At 45.1% G+C, this 26,692-nt stretch overlaps 1 protein-coding gene across 5 annotated transcripts in view; it reads right to left on the bottom strand.

The window, feature by feature from the left end:
- The window catches only part of mepceb (methylphosphate capping enzyme b), a 58,632-nt gene extending 33,320 nt beyond the window's left edge, over positions 1-25,312 (bottom strand). For 2 of the 5 annotated variants that reach the window (XM_056300436.1, XM_056300437.1), the window contains exons 1-3: positions 25,035-25,312; positions 15,899-16,357; positions 15,480-15,769 (exon numbers count right to left, since the gene is read on the bottom strand). In XM_056300436.1, the coding sequence (XP_056156411.1) occupies positions 15,480-15,769; positions 15,899-16,357; positions 25,035-25,042 (757 nt within the window). In that variant the 5' untranslated portion in view covers positions 25,043-25,312. Of the gene's footprint in view, positions 1-15,479; positions 15,770-15,898; positions 16,363-24,301; positions 24,924-25,034 lie in introns of those variants that run through there. The other 3 variants (XM_056300440.1, XM_056300439.1, XM_056300441.1) reach the window with 3 other exon arrangements.
- Between the last annotated feature and the right edge of the window lie 1,380 nt (positions 25,313-26,692).

The raw sequence follows: 26,692 nt of genomic DNA, 5'->3' as shown, positions 1-26,692 counted from the left end.
TTTTAATGCTCGAGGATTAAGGGACAATACCAAAAGGAAAGCACTGCTGTTATATGCTAAAAGCCTGAATACTGATTTTTGTTTGATACAAGAATCTCATTCTGAACCTAATGACATTAGATTCTGGAAATCCCAATGGGGAGAGGACTTGTGGATGTCTCATGGCACAAACCACTCAGCAGGAACTCTGACTTTGAAACACAAGTTTAAAGGGAAAGTTATCTCTTCACAGACCGATCCAAACGGTCACTTTATTTTGTTGGTTATTTCATTTAATGACCAGGTATTTTCATTGAGAAACGTTTGTGGTTATAACAACAAACAGGAGAATATTACATTAATGCATTCAGTAAATGCAAAAATTGATTCTATAATAAGTAAATTTGCAGATAAAGATCATATTCGGAGGAGACTGGAATCATTCAATTAATGATATGTTAGATAGATGGCCAAATAAAAGTAATACAAATAATAGTTATGTTAGATTTTATAAATGAAAGAGATCTGATTGATATTTGGAGGTATAAGAATCCTACAGTTAAAGAATTTACGTGGAAGAACAGGTCAGGGTCATTACAGTCTCGTACTGACTATTGGTTGATTTCTGATCCATTATCTGAACATGTCTCTTCAGTTAAAATGTTACCAACACCCTTGACGGATCATAAAACTATCTTTTTGGAGCTGTATATGTCTACTAGTCATCAAACTAAAAGAGTCAACTCATATTGGAAATTAAATAATTCTCTTTTATTGAATGAATCTTTGGTAAAGGAGATTAAAATAAAAATAGATGAATGCTGGGATAAGGCATGTGCTGAAAATGTGTATGGCAAAAATTGGGAGTTCATGAAATTTGAATTAAGGTCCCTTATAATGAAAAGAGGAGCTGAAATAGTTAAAAACAGAAAAAAAGAAGAATCAGAAATGATCTCGGACATTATTGCTTTATCATCACAGCCACTTGAAAATTTATCAGAGGGTAACAAGAACAGACTTCAAATTCTACAATTAAAATTAGATAATCTATATATTCACAAGGCAAAATGAGCCTTTGTGCGCTCTAGGAGGAGATGGCTTGAGGAGGGAGAGCAAAACTCCAGCTATTTCTTCAAATTAGAGAAACGACATGATACACTTTGCAGCATGACCAAACTCTGTTCAGATGGTGTCATCACACAAGACCCTAAAAAGATTTCTGAGACATGTGAACTATTTTATAAAGACTTATATAAGTCTAAACTGTCGACAAATGACATGGAAAGTTTCTTCAACTCTTTAGGTAATATTGAGAGCATCAGCAATGCAAATAAAGATTTGTGTGATGCCCCCATCACAACATTGGATGTTGAGGATGCTATTAAAAAAAATGAAACTCATTAAGAGTCCTGGGAATGATGGATTAACCTCAGAGTTATATAAATGTTTCTCCAAGGACTTATCACGCTTTTAACATAAAGTACATATGGAAAGCATTGCTAATGAAAAGCTCTTTCCTTCACTGTCTCAGGGGTTGATCACTTTGATTCCCAAACCGCAAAAAGACTATTTGTCGTTAGATAATTGGAGACCTATTTCACTCTTGAACAATGACTTCAAGATAATTGCTATGTGTTTGGCTAAAAAATTGAAAAGTACACTTAATGACATTATTGATGAAACAGTCTGGTTTCATGACTGGTAGACACATAACAAACATAAGACTGGTGATTGATATCTTGGATCATTCAGAATTACAGATAACAGCTTCATTCTTTTTTTTAGATTTTTATAAAGCTTTTGATTCCATTGAACACAAATTCATATTTAAAACACTTGACATTTTTGGTTTTGGGAATATGTTTAAAAAAAATCTGTCAAAACGTTATATGCACGTGCAAATAGTTCAATCAAACTCCCATATGGCACTGCTAAAAGATTTAACTTAAATCGTGGAATCCGTCAAGGTTGTCCGGTCTCGGCATATCTCTTCCTTCTTCCTATGCAATTACTCTCCATTCATCTCAAAAACCGTGATGTATTGGGTCTCTCTATTGTTGGCAGAACGCTGTCTATCACTCAACTTGCAGATGATACAACACTTTTTTTAAAGGATAAATTTCCAAGTTGATAAAGCAATCAAAGTCATTAACTCTCTCAATGGCCTCCGGCCTTAAACTGAACATTTTAAAATGTGAGCTTCTTCCTGTTAATAGTTGCACAGATACTATTATTTCTGGGATCCCTGTGGAGCATAAGGTTAAATATCTTGGTATTATAATTGAAAAAGACCAAAGCTCCAGACTATATGAAAATTTTAATCCACTTATAGCTTCAGTCCAACAGAGGTTTAACCTTTGGCTTCAAAGAGATTTGTCCATTACTGGAAGATCCTTGGTAGCTAAAGTTGAAGGCCTCTCCAGACTTATATATGCAGCTATGGCACTTGATGTCTCAAAAGACATATGCACTAAAATTGACAGAATATTATTTGAATTTATCTGGAAAAAAAAGAATACATTATATTAAGAAGAATGTCATGACAAATAAGTTATGTTCTGGTGGGATTAATTCTTTAGACTTCACCTCCTTAAACTCTTCTTTTAAAGTCAAATGGATCAAACTTTTCTTAAAAAATCCCAACTCAGTCTGGAATTTTATTACTGCCCATATATTTAATTCACTTGGAGGAATGCATTTTCTCCTAAGGTGCAATTACAATATTTATAAATTACCGATAAAAATGTCCAACTTTCATAGTCAACTTTTGTTATCCTGGTCAATGATGTACTCACAATTTTTCTCCCCATAAATATTTCATTTGGAACAATCAAGATATTAGGTTTAAGAACAAATCTTTATATATTAAGAGATGGGTTGATAGTAAAATTTTACTTTTCAATTACTGAATGACAATGGTCAGCTTTCCACTTATGAAGAATTTCTTTCTGTATATGGTTTCCCTGTTACACCAAGAGAATATTCTATTGTATTTGATGCAATACCAAATGGAGTTAGAAGGTTATTGTTGTCTGCTCCTAAAGGTAAAAGTTGTACTATTCCAGGTTTAACTCCTGATGACATATATATTGTAACTTGTGTCCTTTATTAAGTGATAAAGCCACTAATCAATGCATTAGAAATATTATTCGGAGAGACATTGTTTCTAAACCTGCAGCCGTTTTCTACTGGAATAATATTTATAATGACATAGATTGGAGGAACACTTGGATTTTATCACAAAAATATTGTATTACAAATAAGGTACGAGAAGTTACATTTAAACTGCTTCACAGATGTTACCCAGTCAAGTCCCTTCTTGTAAAATACAAGATTAATACTTACACACTCTGTTCCTTTTGTGGCAATGTGGATGAAACCATATGTCATTTATTTTGGGATTGTACTTACTCTCATGTTTTTTGGATTGATCTAAATAATCTCATAAAGGATGGACTTCCGGTTATGGCGAGGGACTAGGGGGTCGCACATCTCAAGCTCTGCAGCTACCGTGTAAATTAATCCTACAATACTAATCCGAATCTTGTCTAAAGTCACGCAATACGTGTATAAGAGTACCCAGAACTAAAATGTCAGGGAAAAACCCGAAAGAAAAGGCAAAGAGAGAAAAAGAGAAGGAGAAAAGGAAATCGCGACACGAGGAAGAGGCCGAGAAGGTTAGCGACGCCATGCAGGTTGAAAATATGGCTAACGAAGGAGACGACCACGAGGAAGAAGATGACGAAATGTTAGACACAGATAAGAATAGCAACCTAGATATCATGAAAGCCACACAGTCTTTGAAAAGTGGACTTTACAAGAAAATTGATGGAGTGCAAGCGACAATTGCGGATGTAAAGAAACAAATACAGGAATGCACGGGCCGCATGGAACAGGCCGAGCAACGGATTTCTGACGTGGAGGACGACGTTAAGAAGCTAACACCCCGAGTTAGCACGCTGGAGAGCACCGTCAAAAGCCTGACTGACAAGGTGGAGGACGACGTTAAGAAGCTAACACCCCGAGTTAGCACGCTGGAGAGCACCGTCACAAGCCTGACTGACAAAGTGGAGGACTTGGAATGCAGGAGTCGGCGACATAACGTAAGGTTGGTGGGCCTACCGGAGAGAGAAGAGGGCCAGCATGCACCTGCATTTTTGGAGAAGTGGTGCCGGAGGCTCTGAACATGGATCCGCGGGAGGGCTTGGTAGTGGAGCGGGCTCATAGAATCGGCGCTCCGGTAGACTCTCGCACGGGTCGTCCAAGGACATTGATCATGAGGTTCATGAACTTTAAGGACAGGGAGCGAGTCCTAAAGGCAGCCAAAACCAAGGGACAGGTCCTTTACAAGAACACGCCGGTCCGTTTTCACATGGACCTCTCTGCTGGGGTGCACAAGATGCAGCGCGACTACGACCAGGTCCGGAAGAAGCTGAGAGACCGGGGGATCCACAAGCACAGAATCATCTTTCCAGCCCGGCTCCTGGTAACACACGACGAGAGACCCCACACCTTTCAAACCCCAGCAGAAGTGGAGCGGTTTATTCAATCCCTCGGATAAGGACTGATGCAGTAGGCTATTAAGCTCACTTTATTTTATTTTATTTCCACTTACACCAAAGATGTAGCTACGTGTTCGGGCTGTCGCCATTTTGTTTTTGTTTAGGCTTTATTTTTCTACCTGGACAGGACGGAGTCTGGTTTATAGCTAGACTATTCAGCTTTTGTGGAATGCACTTAACCCTGAATGAGAGACAATGTCCAAGCACCAGCCGAAATGACATGGGCACATCCCAGTAGGCCTAGGCCTAAGGGACAGAGAGAGTCATCATCGGTTTGTGCGCCTGTCGGAGGACGGAAGGCCCAATGCATCGCGGACTCTTGTGACCAGGCTACAGACTTTTCCCTCTCCTCGTCTTCCAGTCTGCATGCACGGGTTCCAGGTTGGTGTATGTGCTCGGATGGTTAATGTTATATATGCCTACATGTTGTTGGCGTTGAACAGTTCATTAATGATGTTATGTGTGATTAGTATTTAGAAAAAGTAAGATAGCGAGCTAGAGCGAGAAGAAAAGAAAAGTTAGAGAAACTCGTTTTAGCGGAAGTTAAACGTGGGATGGGAGGGGATGTCCAGAGTTCCTGGACTTTAGGTTCGTATGGGGTTGAGGGTGGGTTTTTGTGGTTTCATTTTATTATTTATTCTTTCATCAGTGGGTGTGGTTTGTCAAAGTACTTCTTCACTACGGTTCCTAATATAACATACCGGAATCAATGTCAGAGAGTTGCAAGGTAAAATTTACTTCGTGGAATTGTAGGGGTTTGATCAAACTCACAAAAGTGAAGCAGGTAATGAGCAGGATAAAATCCTTGAAATCAAAAATTGTTGTTTTACAAGAAACACACATGGTGGATGAGGACGTTCCCAAAATAGCAAGACGATGGCAGGGTCAAGTGTTGTCTGCTCCTTACACCACTCATGCTAGAGGGGTTATGATACTAATTCATAAATCGGTTCCATTACGGGTACAGCATGTAGTTAAGGACCCTGCAGGGAGGTATATTATAGTCCAGGGTAGGTTATTATCTGAAACCTTAACTTTGATAAATGTTTACGGCCCCAATGAAGATGACTCTAAATTCTATAATAGTCTGTTTTTGACTGCTTCAAATCATCCTGGGAAATACATAATAGCTGGCGACTTTAACTGTACGTTAGATCCTTCAAAAGACAGGTCAACTGGTTTAGATGATACCCACAGTAAGTCCAGAAAGACGATACACCATTTTATGAAGGAATTGAATCTGTTTGATGTTTGGAGGCATGGTAAACCGAACGCAGTAGAATATTCCTGCTATTACGGTACTCATAGAACTCACTCACGCATACACTACTTTTTGGTTTCAGCGCTACTTGTCTCCAAAATAGATGAATGTCATTATAGTAGTATAGTTCTGTCTGACCACGCTGCAGTATCCTTGACCTATGAAGATAATAACTTAGTGTGCGACCCCCCGAGATGGCGTTTTCAACCCGGGTGGCTTGCGGATCCTACATTCATAGATTTCTTAGATAAGCAGATTGACCTGTATTTTGAATGTAACAAGTCCCAGACTTCTGCTAGCACAAGGTGGGAGGCTTTCAAAGCCTTTATCAGGGGCCAAATCATTTCCTTCACTAGTTCCAAGAAAAAGGCTACACGACTTGAAATGAAGACATTAGATGAGGAAATTAAAAAACTGGAAACAGAAATATATAATAATAGAAATATACCTACAGATGTTCATACGAGACTGCTACTGCTTAGAGCACAGTACAATGAACTGGCAGCTAATAAAGCGGCTGCTGATTCAATGAGACTCAACAGTCCTACTATGATCAGGGGGAAAAGTCCGGAAAACTTCTAGCATGGCGCATTAAACAACAACAAACAGAAAGGTCTATTAATTGTATTGAAGTCCCAAGTGGTAGAACTATAGTGGACCCGACAGAGATTAATGAAGCCTTTAGAGACTTCTACAGGAAATTATACAGCTCTGAGTGCTCTCCTAATCTGGACACGCAAACACAATTCCTAGACAATCTTAATATTCCTAAAATTTCGGAAGAGGAAAGTAGAGTATTAGATCAAGATGTAACTGCATTGGAAATTGCAGAAGCAATTGGGTGTATGCAGGCTGGAAAATCAGCGGGTCCAGATGGCATCCCTATAGACATTTATAAAAAATTTCAAACCAAATTAATACCACCCCTCTTGGAGATGTTTCAGGAATCCTTTGAGAATGGTCTTCTCCCTACATCTATGAGGGGCGCCCTAATCACTTTACTCCCAAAACCGGGGAAACCAAATACAAAATGTGAAAATATGCATCCAATTAGTCTCCTAAATTCTGATACAAAAATACTCTGTAAAATTCTTGCAAGAAGATTGGAGGATCTTCTACCTAGAGTAGTGGGAGAAGACCAGAACGGATTCATTCAAGGGAGACAGGGTTTTCATAACGTTAGACGAGTGCTCAATATTTTATACAGTCAGAGGGAGGCGCCTGACACGGCCTTACTTTCACTTGATGCAGAGAAGGCCTTCGACCGTGTTGAATGGCCTTATCTGTTTGAAGTGTTAACACGATTTCGCCTTGGGGATACATTTATCAAATGGGTAAGATTGCTTTGTACAGGGCTTACTGCAGAAGTTTTGACGAATAGTAAGGTTTCTAAACCTTTTAACATTTGTAGAAGTTGCCCTCAAGGGAGCCCTTTATCGCCTTTACTTTTTATCCTAGCGATAGAACCATTTGCTATAGCGGTGAGAACACACAGCGATATTTATGGAATTCGAGAGGGACATCTGGAGCACAGGGTAGCACTCTTCGCCGATGATGTGATATTAATGCTTAAAAATCTGCATAGATCTATCCCAGCGCTCCTAAGCCTTATTGAATCATTTGGGAAAATATCTGGTTATAAAGTTAATTACTCCAAATCATCTATAATGTTACTGAATGAAACAGAGAGGAAGATTGGTCTTGTTTATGCTTCTACCTTCAACCCAACAGACACATTTACATATCTGGGAATAAAAATTGTCCCTGAGGTGAATAAGATTGCTCAGTCAAATTATGAGCCCATCCTGGACGCTAGTATTGCTTCGATAGAGCGTTGGACATCCTTACCTATTTCAATGATCGGCAGGATTAATATCCTAAAGATGAATATACTTCCCAAATTTCTTTATTTGTTCCAGAATATCCCCCTACCCCCTCCTTCATCTTTGTTCACGAAAATCAAGAAACTGTTTACCAATTTTATTTGGCAAAATAAACGTCCTAGATTACGTCTATCTTTACTTTATCTACCATATGATCGAGGAGGCCTGAAATGTCCAAATATCCAATGGTATTACTGGGCAGCACAATTAAGGTCGATCATGTTTTACTTCTCATCTGGAAGTCCCCCAGCTTGGATTGATCTGGAAGCCTGCTCTGTTAAACCAGGCTTACCATTGCACCTGTATTTGTATTCAGCAGACCGTAAATATCTGAAGAAAAATACAGACAACCCTATAATATTGAATATGATTGATGTTTGGTTCGATGCTTGTAAGTATTTGAATATAAATATGTCCCGGTCACGCTTCAGTCCTATTTGGGGTAATGCCAATTTCAAACCAGGGCAAAATGATAGGGGATTTAAATTATGGGCTGAAAAGGGGTTAAGGAAAGTGCCAGACATGTACAGGGAGGAGGATGAAGTATTCATGTCCTTTGAGGAAATATCTACCAAGTATGACATTCCAAGGAATCATTTTTTCAAATATCAGCTAAGGAGTTTTATATCATCCTGTCAAAGCCATTCATTAGACATTCCTACCATTTCTATATTAGAAGTTGCAGTCACAAAACACTGTTATGATAAAGGTTTAATTTCAACTATGTATGACTTATTTGTATCTGGATCTGATGAATCATCAGAGACAAAACTGAGATTATGGGAGGGAGATATAGAGGAGGAAATATCTTTAGAAGAATGGAGTGAGGCATGTAAAGAGGCCCAGAGACAGATAGTTGGCAGCAACCTAAAGCTTCTACAGTATAAATGGCTGATGCGTACATATATAACTCCTGTTAAATTGCACAAGTTTAATGACAATATTCCTGATACCTGTATTAAGTGTAGTGAGGCAAGGGGGACGCTGTTTCACTGTATATGGGAATGTGTGGAAGTGAAAACCTGGCAAGATGTTGTTGATATGATTGATCAAATTTTGTCAAAGAAATTACCATTGAGTCCAAAGCTTTTTATTCTTGGTTTATATCCTACCACCCCACATTTACATAGCAATGAGTTCAGATTTATAGATATGTGTATATTACAAGCAAAACGTGTAATTGCTCTTAATTGGAAAAGTGTTGATGGACCAAGAATTGGTATGTGGGTTAAAGAAATGGCCTCAAACATGTCAATGGAAAAGATAATGTATATTGTTAGACGTAAACAAAGTGTTTTTGATAAAATCTGGGGATTGTTTCTGTACTTCCTAAGACGTAATACTAATGTTGGTAACTTGCTTAATCAAGAACAAGCTCTGGGGGAGTAGAACAACTCTATCTGACTGTTTATATGCGTAAAAGCAACTGGAAAAAAACCACACCCTCTAATCAGTCTGTGAAAGAAATTATTGTTATTATTATTTTATTTTATTATTTTTATTAATTGAATTTTTATCTTTATTATCTTCTTTAACCCTGCTTTGAATTGTATTACTTGTTATAGGGACAGGGTTATGGGGGGGGGGTAGGGTGAAAATGTTTGCTGCACTGTGCTATTACTTGTTTTGATGTAATTTGCAAACAAAATTCAATAAATATATTGCTTGAAAAAAAAATCTCATAAATAACAAAATTGACTCTTCTTGTAAACTGGACATCCAACATGTTTTATTTGGTCTATAACAAAATGAGGAAATACGTTCAGAAAAAAATGTATATTATCAACCTTCTATTAATATTTGCTAAATTTCATATTCATTGTACCAAATTTGCACACCAGCGTCCAAACATTAGTGTATTCAAAGCACTTCTTTCGTCCCATTTAGGATCTTTAAAAGAATGTATGAATCCTAAAGCCAGCAAAACCAGAAGACTATGTGAAGAATATATTTAACCTAAATCCTGTATCTCGAGCTTTTTTATTTTGTCTTTTCTTTTCTTTTTTTATGGATATGTAAATTCTAATTGTGAAATAATTTATATTTTTGTAACTACTTTTTGTCCTATTGTGATGTAATATTTTCTTGTTTATACGTTTTGTTCAATAAAGAAAAAAAAACACTTAGTGCTACCACTAGACTTGCTTCCGTCTTTGAGGAAAACCTCACTTATGTTCCACTGTTTTGCCATAGCTAGCTAACTGCTTGCTAATGCTACTGTAAGTCAAGGATTGGAGATATCCCGTGATTCATAGCGAATCAATAACGGCTGTGATTTTTGTTTATCGATTTCCATTTGGATTGTTTACATCGAACTATCTGTGCAATGCCAAGGCTAATAACCTCAGCCGTGCTAGCCGTGCTAGCTAGCGGGCGCTAGCAAGGCTAATAACCTTAGCCGTGCTAGCCGTGCGGCTAATTAGCCGTGCTAGCTAGCGGGCGCTAGCAAATGACCGTCTCCTGTAATATCTGTTCACGTTCACTTGCATAACTTCAAAAAATTCCGTTGACAACTTCTGCAATCAATGGCTTGTTTGTGTAAATATGTCATAATGTAGAGCTGATAGAAAGGTTTACTTTGACAGTGTTTAGGATACATTAGACACCGTCTTTCAGCCCTGAGACCTCTGACAGCGGTAACTGGAACCCTAACGTGGACCCGGTGTCCTCCACAGGGCTTACCGCTGACGTCACTGTTCTGCAGGCGCGCTGTAGTAAGTGGAGGTGTGGCTCATCGTTGTGCTTTTCATTGGCTGTTTGTCCGTAGAATGAAAGCGACCACATACTCAACCTTTCCGTGAATTATTTGAATGTGTAAAACTACAAGCCATCCCAGATATTTCCATCCAGTGCCGCTGCGGACTGAAGTACAAAACCGGACAGCGGTGTCATGGCGACGCGCATTGTTTGGCCAGGAATAAGGTGGTAGCATCGACAATTAAAGAGCGGACCCCTGTGGCGGAAAAGAGCACTGCAGGCTGTTAATGTGCTGTTTCACTGTCAAAACAGAAACGTCAGGGTCAGGGATAGCCAACGTTATATCAAGGCTACATTTTTTTTATGTGCATGCCTACCAGACATTTTGACCGGCAAGTTTTTATTTTTCCGGTTTTTCAGAAATTTTATCGGTCAAAACCCGGTATTTACCGGCTAACAGAAACCATGGTATTGACCCACCTGAAGGAAACCACAGGCCCCCTGCAGTTTAACTACATGGCAAACAGTCAACATGGAACTACACTACATCCTGCAACACCTTGACTTCCCAGGGACGTATGCAAGAATCCTGTTCATGGACTTCAGCTCAGCGTTCAACATCTTCATCCCAGAAGTCCTACTCACCAAACTCACCCAGCTCACTGTGCCCGACTCTACCTGTCAGTGGATTACAAACTTCCTGACAGGAAGCAGCAGGTGAGGCTGGGGAAAATCACATCCACCACCCGAACAGTCAGTACTGGTGCCCCTCAGGGATGTGTGCTCTCCCCACTGCTCCTCTCCCTCTTCACCAACGACTGCACCTCAGGAGAACCATCTGTTCAATTCCTGAAATTTGCAGACGACAACAGTCATCGGCCTCAGCCGAGATGGAGATGAGTCTGCATACAGACGGGAGGTCGAACAGCTGGCCCTGTGGTGTGGTAACAAAAACCTAGAGCTGAACATGCTCAAACCTGTGAAGATGACAGTGGACTTCAGGAGGAGCCCCCCAGTAACTGCATCCCCTCACCATACTCAGTAGCACTGTCGGCTGTGGATTCTTTCTGGTTTCTGGGTTCTACAATCTCCCAGGACCTGAAGTGGGCGTTCAACATCAACACAGTCATCAAAAAGGCCTAGCAGAGGATGTACTTTCTGCGCCAGCTCAGGAAATTCAACCTGCCTCAGGAGCTGCTGATCCAGTTTTACACTGCTGTCATCGAGTCTGTTCTCTGCACTTCCATTACTGTCTGGTTTGGATTGGTCACCAAACGGGACAGGAACAGACTACAATGGACAGTCAGGTCTGCAGAACTGGTGCGGACCTGCCCACCATCCAGGACCTGTACACCTCCAGCGTCAGGGGAAAAAAAATCACTGCAGACCCCTCACACTCTTGACTCAACCTGTTCCAACTTCTCTATTCTGGTAGGTGCTATAAAACACTGTACACCAAAACCACCAGACACATAAACAGTTTCTTTCCCCTCGCCATCACACTTATGAACAGTTAACTCACTGTGACACTGTGCAATAATCCTGGAACACTATAATACCCACTGTGCTGTACAATACATTTCACTCACTACTGCATATATGAACAGAGTGTATACTGTACACAAAATTAAACTAACCTTCTATATGTATATAACGGAACATTTTTTTTACCGTTTAATATGCACCTCAGCATTCCTTGCACTCTTCAGGAATAAAGAACAATTTATTGTCGTTTCATTTCATGAACTTGCGTACACCAAAGAAACAAAATTTTGTTTCCCCCAGCCCACAGCAGTGCAGCACAAAAACACATCCAAAACTTCCCAAAACCAACACCACCAAAAACATACAATAACAGAGAGAACAAAGCAAATAAACACAAACAGTTAACAACACGGTCCAAAAATCCCACTGTCCAGAGAACGAACGCCAGCCAGGATGACTGTTGGAACTGTCGGTCTGCATGGGCTAGCAGTTAACTTAGCCTGCCCCGCTTCCACATCCTGTCAGACCACCCTCTGTGTTTCCTCTTTGGGTACAGCTCAGGGGTGGAAATTAACTTTTTGGTCCACCTGCCACTGTGGCTGGTGGATTCAAAAATCTACCAGCCACTCAATTTTTTTACCAGCCACTTTCTTGTTTTAACCGGCAGTGTGTAACTGCATGTGAAAAATAATAAAACAAGATCTACAACATTCAAGCAATAGGCTATTTTAAATATTTAAACCCTTAAAATACTGTTTTCAAAATCTAGTTTACTCTTCTATGGTTTTCAAAATTGTGTACACTACCTTTAAAACATTTAACATATTTGTCAAAAAATAACCGGTGTATCAGCGCCACCAAAATTCCCTTTACTATGACATAAACCAAGACTGTAACAAGTAGAGGGGATTGTGTCAGTATTATGGGTCTTCATTCAACACTTCATCTAATGTTAGTAAATGACGATTTACTTGCTAACTACGCGTAACGTTAGCTAGCTAATGACGTTACATGACAGCTATATTCTGACCTTAATTCAACACTTCATCTAACGTTAGTGAATAGATTTTTTTTTTAAATTACGACTTACTTGCATTGCCACACGTAATGTGTAAATGGGCTACCTTTTCTGGCGATGGCGTGGGCATTTCTAAACAGTAGGCTCGTCTTCTCCCCAACTGGGATGTGTTCAGGCTGTTTAGTGCCTTCATGGCAGCGGAACCCTTGGGGTCGATTTCCCCTGTACTATCTTTATCACATGGATGTGGCATTTGGATGATTCATGGTCTTTTATGGCTTCCAATTTTAGGTTTTTAGTCCCAATAATGAAACTGTTAGCTTCCTTGTTGGCATCCGAAGCGTGTTGACGACATACTGAACAGAACATTGTCTGGCTTGTCTCCTCGTCCTCGAAAGTGTCTGTGTGAATTAGCAGACTCGCAAGACAAGCGTCCCTATACTCTGCCTCTGATTGGCTAACCAACGATGACAACAAGTACTAGCCAATCAGAGGCAGAGTAGGGCGGGTCATAGGGGGGGAAATAAGGCAGATTCGTGATTCAGTACGTCACAAATTGCTACTTTTCTTTACCCGCCACCGTGGCTGGTAGGTTGAGCAAATTCACCCGCCAATACGCAAACCCACCCCATTTGGCGTGTAGCGGGTGCTAATTTCCATCCCTGGTACGGCTCCAGGCCGTGGCCGTGGTCCTTGGGCCCACCGGACACAGCAGACCAGGCTCCCCCAGTTGATCCAACGCCAGCTCTCCCAGCCATACACCTTCAACACACACCTCCCCGCACTCCACACGACAACATAAACGTGGACGCAGACAAAAACCCTGCACAGTCAACGTTAGGTGAGACCGCCGCCGGACCACGCTCGGTGTTATTGAAACTGCCGGTCTGCATGGGCTAGCAGTTAGCTTAGCCTGCCTCACGTCCGCGTCCTGTCAGACCGCCCTTGGTGTTTCCTCTCGGGTGCAGCTTCGGGCAGGGCCATGGTCCCTGGGCCCACAGGACGCAGCAGACCAAGCTCTACCTGCTGACCCAGCGCCAGCTCTCCCAGCCATTAAACAAAATCGATGATCAAAATAAAAACTTCAAACAATGACACAAACTTAGACGCAGACGTCGACAAAGACACTGCATAGTCGGTACTGGGTGAGGCCGCCGCAAAGGTGAGTTTGCGCTACCATCTTCCCAGACTTCCCTTCTTTGCGTTATTTTTATCCTGTTTACAGTCACCAGAAACTGTTTCACCTCTACATAGTCACTCCTTGTATGTATTCCTGAAGATTGCCATGTTGTTACTCTGTGCATTGAGAGCCACTAAACCGGAGTCAAAAGCCTTGTATTTTCAAACATACTTGGCCAATAAAAACGATTCTGATTCTGATTATAATCCAATTTCAGGTCAGCTCCAGTCTCACGACAGCAGAAACGTTTCCAAACTACGAGTCATTACAAATATGCCAGGTAAGGATTTGCAATAACCAAGGAAGGTGAGCAATCCCCTCTAGTTGTGAAAGGTGGTAATTAACAGTTATCATTGGTGTTGACGCTACTGACAGATGGACGATAAATGGACAGATGGGCATATTGACAGACAGATGGATAGTCAGATAGATTGAGAGATGATGGATGGATTGACAGATGGATGTATGGACTGATGGATGGATGACAGATCGATGGACAGAAGAACAAATGGATTGATAGATAGATTGACTGACAGTAGGGTTGGGTGATTATCAACATTTTCGGCCATCGCCAGCCCTTCAATCAGAGATAGCTGATGTGTTTAGGAGGCAGGACTGGGGGAGCTCAGGGAAAAAAAATCAATTTTTTCAGATTTAAGACTTCGAATGCAGCAGAAAATTGACAGATTCATTTGATTTTTTTTTCATTATGTGACGAAAAAATAATCCTATGCATGTTTTTTTGTATTGACCAAATGAATGTTCAGTTTTCAAAACAAATCTGCCTTGTACTTATCCTCTGGCATCCACACATGGTCCAAAGAACCGTAAACAGTCCTTATGGCTACCTGGTGCCTAAGACCAAACAATGTCTGTCACCAAGAGTAGCCTCAGAATTACAGCCACACAGACACACGCGTGGAAAGGACCACCCACGCTGCATATGTGTTCTGTTCCTTCTGGATCGGCGGCAGAGGCAGGCGGAGGTGCCGGTTCTGATGAGAGCCTCTGGCAGAAATGTCTGTGTGTCATCAGCAGAGGAACAGCAAGTGGACCACGCTGTCCACTGCAGCATTCACACGAGGGAAGAAACGGGAACAGCAGAGCCGACTGGCTCGGCTGTCACGTGATCCACGTCAGCACACTAACTGTGTGGAGATGACCACGTCTCGGTTAGCAGGGCTCGTGTCTGTGACTTGTTCGACTCGCACTCGGCGCCTTGAATGTTTGAAGAGTCAGAAATTTAAATAACCAAGAAAAAAAAGACTTCAAATCAACCACAAAAATAATCCATCAGCAGTGGATTTAGCCCATCGCCAAGTCTAATGTATATGTTAATCGACTCACCCTAATTGACAGACAGATGGACAGAGTCAGGTGGAGGATGCGAGGGTGGAAATGAATTCATTCCTACCTGTTGGTCCTTTAGAGGAGAACAGCTGAGCCGGGTTCACCTCCCTCTCTCCTCCTCCTTCTGTCTTCCCTCTCTCCCCCACCTCTGCCCCAGCAGCCCCCCCATGGTGTCTATTCCTATGTCGCCTTCTGCTCTTCTGGGGGGATAAGAGCAGCCTTCCTGCCCCTGCCTCCTCACCACCTCCCTTCAGGTTGAGAGGATCTGTGATGTCACGAGGCACCAGGATCTCCACAGGATCTCCTCCTCGCACCGGCAGGGGCGAAGACTTGGGGGTTTCCTGGTTGGTTGCTCTAGAGAGGAAAGAGAGCGAGGAGAGAGAAGAGAATGAGAAGAGCAGAGCTTAAAGTGCATATGTGGAACCGATAACGTGTGTGTGTGTGTGTGTGTGTGTGTGTGTGTGTGTGTGTGTGTGCGTGTACCTGTTGACCTCCTCGTCCAATAGGGAGTTAAGATTCAGTGGGTCGAAGATATTTCCACCCAACAAGAAATTTGTTGGCAAGACAGGCTCTGATAGGCTATCACTGTTGACACGACGACGACGCTTGGCCAGTCCCTTGAAGCCGACGCCCATGGAGTACCGTCGCTTTGCAATTCGCTGAGTGGGAGCAGTTGGCGGGGCTTGATCGTTGGCTGAAGGCCGAATCCCATTTTTTTGGCGCAGGGGATGTGTCTTAGCACGTTTAGGCTGATCTGATAGGGAAACGCTTGCTGGGAGGACTGGACTAACTTTGATTGGCACTTCCTGTAACGTCCTATCACAAGGGAGGGCGGGTTCTTTGTCCAATGACATCTTGATCATCTTCCTCTGATGGGGTGTGGCTCCTGGCTCAGCAGCCAATGGTACTAAACTCACCAGCGAGAGGAGGAGCTTCTGAAAACTGTTCTGCCACAAAACAACAGTTTCACATCAAAACAAAACCTTTTATAACCAATGAAAATTATACATTATTAATGACTAATAACTAATACAGTGTTTATTATACATCATTCACTAAGATCACTAGCTCCTGGGCCCAGAGATAGAATCTATGATGTCATCATCCCCTTTCCTGTACAGCTAATGCATAGCATTTATTTAGCAGACATTTAAAGACAACATCGTCATGAAAATTTGTTCTTTTTTACCTTGTCGGTTAATTTCCCTATATCATGCACCTACTCAACAACTTTGAACACAAAAATCCCCCAAATATCCGTTTTTTTTACAACAAAAATGTAATCAGCTTAACCCTCTAAAACACCCAAATCTTTGTGATTGTGTCACCAAGTCCGAGCAGGTGGCGAGAAACATTGCAACCAATAATATCACCGAATGTTTTGCATTGTCCCATCAAATCACATTCATCCCTGCATGTTGTCCTGCCCTCATATCCTGTTTTAGAAATACTGCAGGACGTGTGATGGGAAGTAAGGTAAATGAACTAAAGCACCTCATGCTACAACTTTTTTGCTTCTTGATACAAAAAGGAAAACTTGCACGGTTCTCATTGTAATTGTATGCTTGGTTGCGGCAGTGTTGTAAGTGCCGTAAAGCAGAGCGAGATAACCGTAAAGGGGGTTGAAGGTGAGCAGAACGATACCTGAATGGTTGATGCTAGATCCAACGGGGTGTAGGCACGGAAGTAGCCGTGATTGGCTGTTGCGTCGGAACCTTGAAGCGCACTGACTTGAAACAAACGATGCGCACTGAAACATTTAGCTAGCTAGCTTACAACTGACCTTAACATTGCCAGATCGTACTGTAACCCTAACCGTAACCCTACCGCTATTGCTATTGCTAGCTAACGAACGTTAACTTAATTCGCCCTAACTGCTGCTCTGTCTGTCTGTCGGTCTGGCAGTCAGTGCGCTTCGAGGTTCTGTGCTGTCTACTGGCCGACGCAACAACCAATCACGTCTACTTCCGTGCCTACACCCCGTTGGATCTAGCATCAACCTATGTGACTGTAGTGCTTGACTTACGCGAAGTGAGTTTTTTTTTAAAATTTATTTCTGATTTTTCCCTTTTTCTCCCAATTTAGTGGCCAGTCGATCCCTATTTTAGTTCAAACTCCCACCCTCGTACTGCATGCGTTCGCCAACTGCATCTCTCCGGCCGGCAGTCTGGAAGGAGACGCCTCGCCACTTCCGTGACAAGGTGAATCCAGGCCGAACCGCTGCTTTTCCCCACACACACCCACACACACACACAGACACACAGACGCATTCATGTGACGAACACAAGCCGACTCCGCCCCCTCCCGGAGACGGCGTTACCAGTTATTGCTGCTTCATCGAGTCCGGCCATAGTCGGATCTGACGAGACCGGGGCGCGAACCCCGGTCCCCAGTGGGCAACTGCACCGACACACAGCCGATGCTTAGACCGCTACACCACTGCGGACCCCTACTGCTGGTTTGATCCGTTTTATTAGGGGTTTGTAGGCTGGGACCAGGAACAGGCAGAGGTGGTCAGAATGCCCCAGGTGGGGACAGGGAGTAGCTTTGTATGAGTCCTTCATGTTTGTATAGAGATGGTCCAGGGTGTGTTGTCCCCTAGTGGGGCAGGAGACATGCTGATGGAATTTGGGCAATACAGTGAAAGTTAACAAAACGAGCATCCTAAGACTGGCCACTGGATTGTTTTAACAATAAACACCAAAAGGGTTTATTACATGGAGTCAGAAGTGGTGGAAAGAAAAGGCCGAAGTTTAATCCACCGGAGAATTTCTGCTTCGAAAAACCAGCGGAGTGGGCGGACTGGAAGAAACGCTTGCCGCGCTATCGGACCACTCCAAAGCTAGATAAAGAGGATGGAAGCCTGCAAGTAAGCACTCTTATCTATGCGTTAGGTAGCGAGGCAGAAAATATATTGAGTCCGTTCACTTTTGAGGAAGGTGAGGACACGGACTATGGGGGTGGGGGGTTATGGTGAACTTTGACGCCTACTTCATGCCGAAGCGTAACACCAGAGAGCCCGTTTTTACCAGCGGGTGCTGCGTGCAGCGGAGAGAGTGGAGACATGTATTCAGCGCTTTATCAGCTTTCGGAGCACTGTGACGTAGGAGCTAAACGTGAGGAACACATTAAGGACTGAGTCGTGGTACGAATCCAGGATAAGGAACTGTCTCGCAATCTACGACTCATCCTGAACCTCACCCTGGAGATGACGGTGCAGGGAGCGCGTCAGCTGGAGGAGGTGAAAGCCCAGGTTAGCCAGCAAGGTGAGGGGGCATGCGCCATATAGGAGGTAGCGCAGCGGCACACAAAGCACACAGAATGGCAGAAAAAAAAGACAGGGAGAGGGGCTTCAAAGACAATGACAGCGGCAAAACGTGCGGTAGATGTGGTAAAGCAATGCAGAAGAAGCAAGATAAATGCCCCGCAGCCAAGTCCACATGCCACAGGTGCAAGAAAACAGGACACTGGGAAAGGATGTGCAAAAGCAAACTGGTGAGTGAAGTCACAGAGGGTGAAGGGGATGCATCTTACTTTCTGGGCTCAGTTAATAGCACACTCTCCAGCAACAAGCAGTGGACTGTACAACTGGACATAGGTAGCACACCTGTCATATTCAAAATAGACACTGGGGCCGACGTGTGTGTCATGAGCGACGGGACCCTCAAAACACTAAAACCAGAGAGAAAGTTACGCCAGGCTAAGACTGTACTGTGTGACCCAGGTGGCTGGTCGAATTGTGTAGGCCAATTCACAGCACACACGGTGCACAAAGGCAACTATACATTTGAGGTCTATGTTGTCAGAGGAGAGAGCGTGAGCAATTTACTCGGCTAACCAGTAACACAGGCCATGGGCCTAGTGAACAGAGTTTATGCGGTTCACAGCACCGGAGAGTTCGGCCTGCTCAAGACAGCCAGTAAAAATAGTGCTAAGGGAGGATGCACAACCTTACGCAGTCCACACCGCACGCAGGGTCCCCATCCCTCTCATGATGCCAGTCAAGGAGGAGCTGGAAAGGATGGAGGCCAATGGCATCATTGAGAAGGTGAGTGAGCCCACAGAGTGGTGCACCCCCATGGTGCCAGCCCCAAACCAGTCAGGCATGGTGTGTATCTGCGTAGACCTTAAAAGACTAAGCAAAGCCGTTAACAGGGAGAGATTCATCCTGCCAATGACAGAGGAGGTCACAGGTCACAGCTGAACTGAGCAGGTCAACTGTATTCTCGTCATTGGACGCAGCAGCAGGGTTCTGGCAAATACCACTCAACAAAGACAGTCAAAGACGAACAACCTTTATCACTCATTTGCTAGATATTGCTTTAAATGGCTCTCTTTTGGCATTCGCAGTACCCCAGAAATGTTCCAGAGGAAAATGGTAGAAACACTGGAAGGCCTGCAGGGGATGGCTGTGTACATGGATGACAGCATCGTTCACGGAGGGACATGGCAGAGCACGACCAGCGCCTACAGAGGGTCATGGAGATGCTGGAGTCTGCTGGGCTGAAACTGAATGCTGAACAGTGTGCACTGAGACAGGGAAAGCTGCACTTTCTGGGGCACGAGATCGATGCAGATGGTGTGCAGCCTGACCCAGCCAAAGTGTCAGCCATTAATGAGTTCTCCCCACCCGAGAATGTTCAGGAGCTCAAGAGGGTCCTAGGCATGGTGAAGTACTTGGGGAAATACACCCCTAACCTGGCCATTGTGGGCCAACCGCTGTATGAACTGCTGAAATCCAAGTCTGTGTGGACTTGGGGCCCAGCGCAACAGTCAGCATTCCAACAGATCAAAGTACTCCTCACCACCTCAACTAACCTGACATATTACGATGTCCACAAGCCCACGGCAGTCTCTGCAGATGCAAGCAGCCACGGGGTTGGTGATGTGCTGATGCAACTCCACAGCAAAGACTGGAAACCCATTGCATACTGCTCCCAACGTCTGAGCGACGCAGAAAGCATGTATGCTCAGATTGAGAGAGTGTTTGGCGAGTGTCTAGGCCTGTGAAAGGTTTGGAAAATATCTGTATGGCTTAAAGGGATTCAAGTTGATAACAGATCACAAACCCCTAGTCTCACTGATGAACTCCAAGGATCTGGACAAAGTACTCATCCACTGCCAGAGGTTGCTAATGGTGCTGATGAGGTTTAACCCCACAGCGGAGTATGCACCCGGCAAGACCATGGTTGTGGCGGAGTCCCTGTCCAGGGGCCCCCCAAGAGACACCTGCCAAGACACACACATGGATGTAGAGTGCTATGTCGCATCCAGCATCCATCCACAGCAGCAGATGACAAGCTACAAGCCCTAATCAGGTACATGCAGTCTGGATGACCAGAACACATATGTAAAACAAACCAAACGAAACTCTCTGTTAAGAGAGTTTTTCCCCATGAGAATTGAACTGTCAGTACACAACGGGTTGGTGACAAAGGGTAACAGAATAGTCATTTCGGAAACGTTGAGGGCAGACATATTAGACTGAATACATTATGGCCATCAGGACTTGACTAAATGCAGGGATTGAGCAAAGACCTCGGTATGGTGGCCCGGGATATCATCCCAAATCAAAAACAAGGTCTCGTCTTGCCCGTCATGCCAGGAACTGAGAAGTGTTCAGTCCACAGACCCACTAATCTCCACACCCCTTCCAGACAGACCTCGGAAAAGAATAGGAATAGACTTGTGTGAACACAATAAGCAGAGTTACCCGGTCATTGCAGATTACTACTCATGATATATAGAAATACTGCACCTACCCACAACCACCAGCGCTCTAGTGGTAACAAAGTTAAAGGTTACGTTTGCCCGGTATGGAATAGCAGAGGAGGTAGTTAGTGACAACGGGCCACAGTTCACTAGTGTGGAATTAAAAGAATTAGCTCAGAAGCTTGACTTCCAACACATAACCTCCAACCCACACCATCCATCCATTATCTGAACTGCTTATCCTGCTCTCAGGGTCACGGGAATACTGGAGCCTATTCCAGCAGTCATTGGGCGGCAGGCGGGGAGACACACTGGACAGGCCGCCAGGCTATCATAGGGGGGGCACACACACACACCTAGGGACAATTTAGTACGGCTAATTCACCTGACCTACATGTCTTTTGACTGTCGGAGGAAACCGGAGTCCCCAGAGGAAACCCACGCAGACACAGGGAGAACATGCAAACGCCACACAGAGGACGACCCGGGACGACCCACCAAAGTTGGACTACCCCAGGGCTCGAACCCAGGACCTTCTTGCTGTGAGGCGACCGTGCCAACCACTCCGCCACCATCCCCAGGGAAACGGGTACGCTGAAAGGGCTATGCAAACAGCGAAGAGGATCTTTAAACAAAAAGACCCTCTTCTAGCAATCATGTGCTATAGATCCACTCCATGCAACAGCACAGGTGCTAGCCCTGCAGAACTCTTAATGGGCTGGAAGATCCGAATGACCCTGCCTACCCTAGATAAGCAGCCTGCTACCCAAGTGGCTAAGTAGGCAGCGCTTCAAGCCCAAGGATGCTGCGGAAAAAGAAAAGCGCATTACTACAACCAACATCCCAGGGTGAGATGCCTACCTTCCTTGTAGCCAGGGGACTATGTCCTCACTAAGCTGGACAACCAAAAGTCCTGGCTTACACCTGCAGTGGTTACCAATGAGGGAGTCACACCGAGGTCTCACCTCACTGAGACAGAGCAGGGAGCTACACTCCGCCGCAACAGGTGTCACCTCCAGGTGGTGCCAACTGCAGGATCACCGGTGCCAGACACTACACCCATACTTACCACCCCAGACCAGCCGCCGGACATCCCAGCAAGGCCAAAGAATGGTCCTCCTGTCCTGAGCGGGAGTAAACCCAAAGACACTGATGGACTGATACGGACCAGGTCCGGCAGAGCCAGTTATCCAGCCAAGAGGCTGGACTTGTGAAAAAAAAAGTTGAAATACTGTAAGTTCCTGGTTATGTAATGTGAAAGAAAAGGTTCTAGAGAAAACTGTAAACGAATGAATGGTTCCTTATTGTCCCTGTAATGTGGAAAACGAGTTCCGGCAACAAGCTGTAAACAAATGCCTATTTACTTACTAGACAGAAAAGTAAGAAAGGTAAAAGTAGCCTAATTGGCAGAGTAAAACTCAGTAACAGAAGTGTAATGTTCTAGTTCAGGTTACTTAATGGTTTGTAGTGAGCCAGAATATGCTTCACTGTTGCTGAAATGCTGAGCAGTTGCAGTGTGGTGAGGGGGACAGAGGTTAAAGGGGCAGATGGAATGGTACGCGGGTTGCGACAGTGTGGAAAGTGACGGAAAGCCCTAAAAGGGGGTTGAAGGCGGGCAGAACGACCATAGTGAATGTAGTGCTTGAGTTACGCGGAAGTAACAGCTAACAAAACGAACATCGGATTACTTTAACAGTAAACACCGAAAGGGTTTACTGCTGTGACCCACAAAAAGACTCACTGGCCAGTTGCCGGGGGGTCGGGGTCGGGAGTCGGCCGGCCCGGCCCCCTCTAGTCGAGCGGTTAGCGATGTCGCCTTGTGACGCAGTACACGCCAGATCGAATCCCGCAGCGGGCGGAAATGTGCTCGGTTACGCTCCACTCATTTCCCACGAGTGGTTTGCCGAGAGAGAGAGAGAGGGAGGTGTGTGTGTGTGATTTAAGGTTCTCCGAGGTCATGCTAGGAGGTCGGCCATTCCTCGCTGTTCGGCGTAGCGACGCACTGACGCGTCCGTCTGCTTCTCGCGTGGCACCGCGGCTGGGCCGAGGCATAACGATGGACGCCCGCATTAATAGCGGCTGGGTGAAATAATAGCCATTACTGAGCAAAAGCTGACTACATCCTCTAAAAAGTGAACATGTATTAAGCTTCATTTTTCGTCCGGCACCAATTGGCATACTAGTCTCTCGCCGCGGCGTCCATTTGTCTAGCGCAGCCAGCAATGGAGGCAAAGCAGAAGCGAGAGGAACTCAGACAACGAGAATTAAGCCCGACAGAAAGGAAGGGCCGAAAAGTTCCGTGTGGGAAGAGTCAAGTCCGGGGTCGTATGTATGACGGCCACAAAGCCGGTAACTCAGTCGTGGTGCGGTCACATGTTAACACGTCATGTCGCTCACATATGCCACTGACTGAGGAGTAACGCTGCGTACATGCGGATTCGGATGACGTCAGAGCCGGGCCGCGCATCCATACTGTCGGCCGTCGATCCGCGTGGTCTGTCTGGCTTTATCCTCTTGTCGTACTACTACTAGTACTTCCGGCTGTTCCCGTTAGGGGTCGCCACAGCGGATCATCCGTTTCCTGTTGGCCTTCCCGTGCGAATGATGAAAAAAGCCACAGCTCACTTTTCACAATTTCTCCTACACCCCCCCCCCATCATTCTGTAATGTTTGGTCCTTTCCAGACGGAGCTATTCAAGTAAAACTCCTGTATTTTCTCATAAAAATAGTACGAGTCTTTTCCAAAGCCCTGGTGATATTACAGAAGCAAGGCATGCTCTGGGTGCCATTTCAAACTCTTCAAATCCACATCCGTGTTCATGTTCAGACAGCCCCAGATGTGATGTCATGAGCCCCCCCCCCACACACACACATGCACTGGGGATCAGCTGGGAGGGACCAATGACATCACTGCAAAGGGTGCCTGCCATAGCCAGCGGGTCCACCTCAGGTTCGATGTAATGACACTTTATGTAAGTAGACACACATTCAAACATGCGTTTCTACTGCTGCTGTCATCATCAAACAACCTTCCTCCCACACGCCTGACTGACGTAATCTCTCGTCCGCAATGACAGCGGTCACCCGGACTGGAAACGTGTCATTTGAAGTGGACCCGGCTCAATCAGGCAGCAATACCGTCTTAAAGCTGAAGACCTGCAGCATGGTACTTACTCTTCCGACTCATGTGGTCTGGTCTGTTCAGTGTGGGGCAGGTTCTGAGAACGAGCGGCACCAGATCCAGGGCTCCTTGTCACGGTGTGTGTGTATGTATGTGTGTGTATGTGTGTGTGTGTGTGGGGGGGGGTGTTTTGTAGCCTGTGCTGCACACACAGTGTTTAGAGACGGACAGAAATAGATAGACGTGTGTGCTCCATCCCCCTCTCCACCCTCCCTACCCGTCTGCAGACGAAGTTTGTCAATTTACATAGACCCGCCCCCCCTTTATCCGGACTCTAACACACACACAAAGCCGCCCTCCCCGCCGCCTTAGCTTGTCTGTGGTCCCTCCTCCCTGCCGGGGCTCTAGAAGAGAAAACAGACATGGAACAAACAAGTCGACGTCAAGCCGTTAGCACCTCCGGCTAACACGCGCTGCCTGAACAGGAAGTGGCGCGGGGGGCCAAATAAAGAACGTCATACCTAAACTACTCGACACGCTCCGAAGCACCGGCTGCCCATGACACCGTGCTGCTGTGTGTGTGTGTCTGTGTGTGTGTGTGTGTGTGTGGGTCAGTAGTTGGAGCGGCTCTAGCCTCCCTGGGAGTGTGTGCTGCGCCTCCCTCCCTCCGTCAGCCCGGCCGCTCGCTCTCTCTCTCTCTCTCTCTCTCCCTCTCTATGGCCTGGGCCACGCCAGCAGCGCGATCGCCGCGGAACGGACCAGTCGTGTCTCGTGCTGAGGTCCTACCTCCTCATCTCGACCAATCAGGTTCCTAGTACGTCTGGCAAGCCGCACGGTGTCCCGCCTTCCGTCCAGATAGCTGGCCTGCACAGTGCCTGAACTAAACACAAAGTTGGACAGAACGATGTCGTTTGCTAGAAACGTTTCCGTTGCACGAGCCAGGTGAAGACACGTGATATGTCAGCTGATCACGGCTTCGTACGTTGCCGTCCGAGTTCATTCCGGCAGCCTGCAGGAGTTCCGGCTGCTGTCTGCTCCCCAGCCGTAAGGTGGCGCTTCCTCCGTAACCGTGTTACATCCGCCACGCCAACGTGCGCTGTGGGCAGCTAAATACTCGACACGCAGAGTCCTTCCCCTCCCCCATTGCACCCCTCCCTTAATGGGCTTCCGCCACAGCGGGGAGTTGTAGGAAACGTAGTCTTCCTAACAACTTTGCAGCAAAGACGTTGTTACGTAATCCAAACGTCGCCTTACCGCTGCGGCGCCTTTCGTCAGATGACGTAAATGTCTGTGAATGTTCTCATTCATCCAGGTCGTCATGGTTCTCCAAAGGAGGTGGATCGAGTGCAAGTGGACTTGGTCTATATCCGTGAAGACGTTTCGCCTCCCATCCAAGAGGCTTCCTCAGTTCCTGCCTTTCTGACTAGACCAAGCTGGTCTGACTGGCTGCTGATGAGACTCAGCATTTATCCTCTAGGAGTCGTTATCAGAGCTATTGATATGTGTGGCTCTTTGTGATCCGATGTTTAGCAGCGACGGTGGTTGGGGGTGTTAGTTTCGACTTCCTTGTTCAGCGGCCATGAGAGTGGTTGGAGCCGTTAGTGAGCGACTGTTGTTCTTGGAGGCTAGGCTTCTTGAGTCTCCTGGGTGGAGATGAAAGGACGGCATTGTAAGTGGGAGATAGGTGGTGTCGCAGACCTCCTCCTCTGTTGAGGGATGGTTTTTCCAGTTTCACATAGATGGCTTCCTTCACCCCTCTTTCTAACCATCTATCTTCCCTGTCCAAAATGTGTACGTTGCTGTCCTGGAAGGAGTGTGTCTCCTCCTTTAGGTGTAGATAGACTGCTGGGTCTTGTCCTGAGGAGTTTGGCCTTCTGTGTTGGGCCATCCGGTTGTGTAGTGGTTGTTTGGTTTCTCCTATGTATAGGTCAGTGCAGTCCTCATTGCATTGTACAGCATACACCAGACTGCTTTTCCGGGTGTGTGGTACACGGTCTTTGGGATGAACCAGTCTTTGTGGGAGTGTGTTGCTGGGGTTGAAGTACACCGGGATGCGGTGTTTGTTAAAAATTCTCCTGAGTTTCTCGGAGACCCCAGGAAGACAGGAGCCTCCACATTGGGGTTTACAGGAAACCTACACACACAGACCAATATCTACTCTTCGACTCACACCACCCTCTGGAACACAAACCAGGCGTCATCAGAACTCTGCAACACAGAGCTGACAATGTGCCCAGCGTATTGACGAGGCCTGCACACCGGAGTCTTGATTCAGAGTGTTTTATTCGTCGCTCTTTCCACATATAAAACTAGGATGGCACGACAACCCTACGCTACTGCCACCTACTGGTGCAGCGGTATAACATCATGAACTGATGCTGCATGTACTTGTCATATCAACACATCTTCCCTTTTTTCTTTTCTTTTTAAAGAAAATAAAACAG

Source organism: Lampris incognitus, chromosome 20, assembly GCF_029633865.1.
Source record: "Lampris incognitus isolate fLamInc1 chromosome 20, fLamInc1.hap2, whole genome shotgun sequence".
Classification (NCBI taxonomy): Eukaryota; Metazoa; Chordata; class Actinopteri; order Lampriformes; family Lampridae; genus Lampris; species Lampris incognitus.
This window is presented reverse-complemented; position numbering and strand designations above follow the sequence as displayed.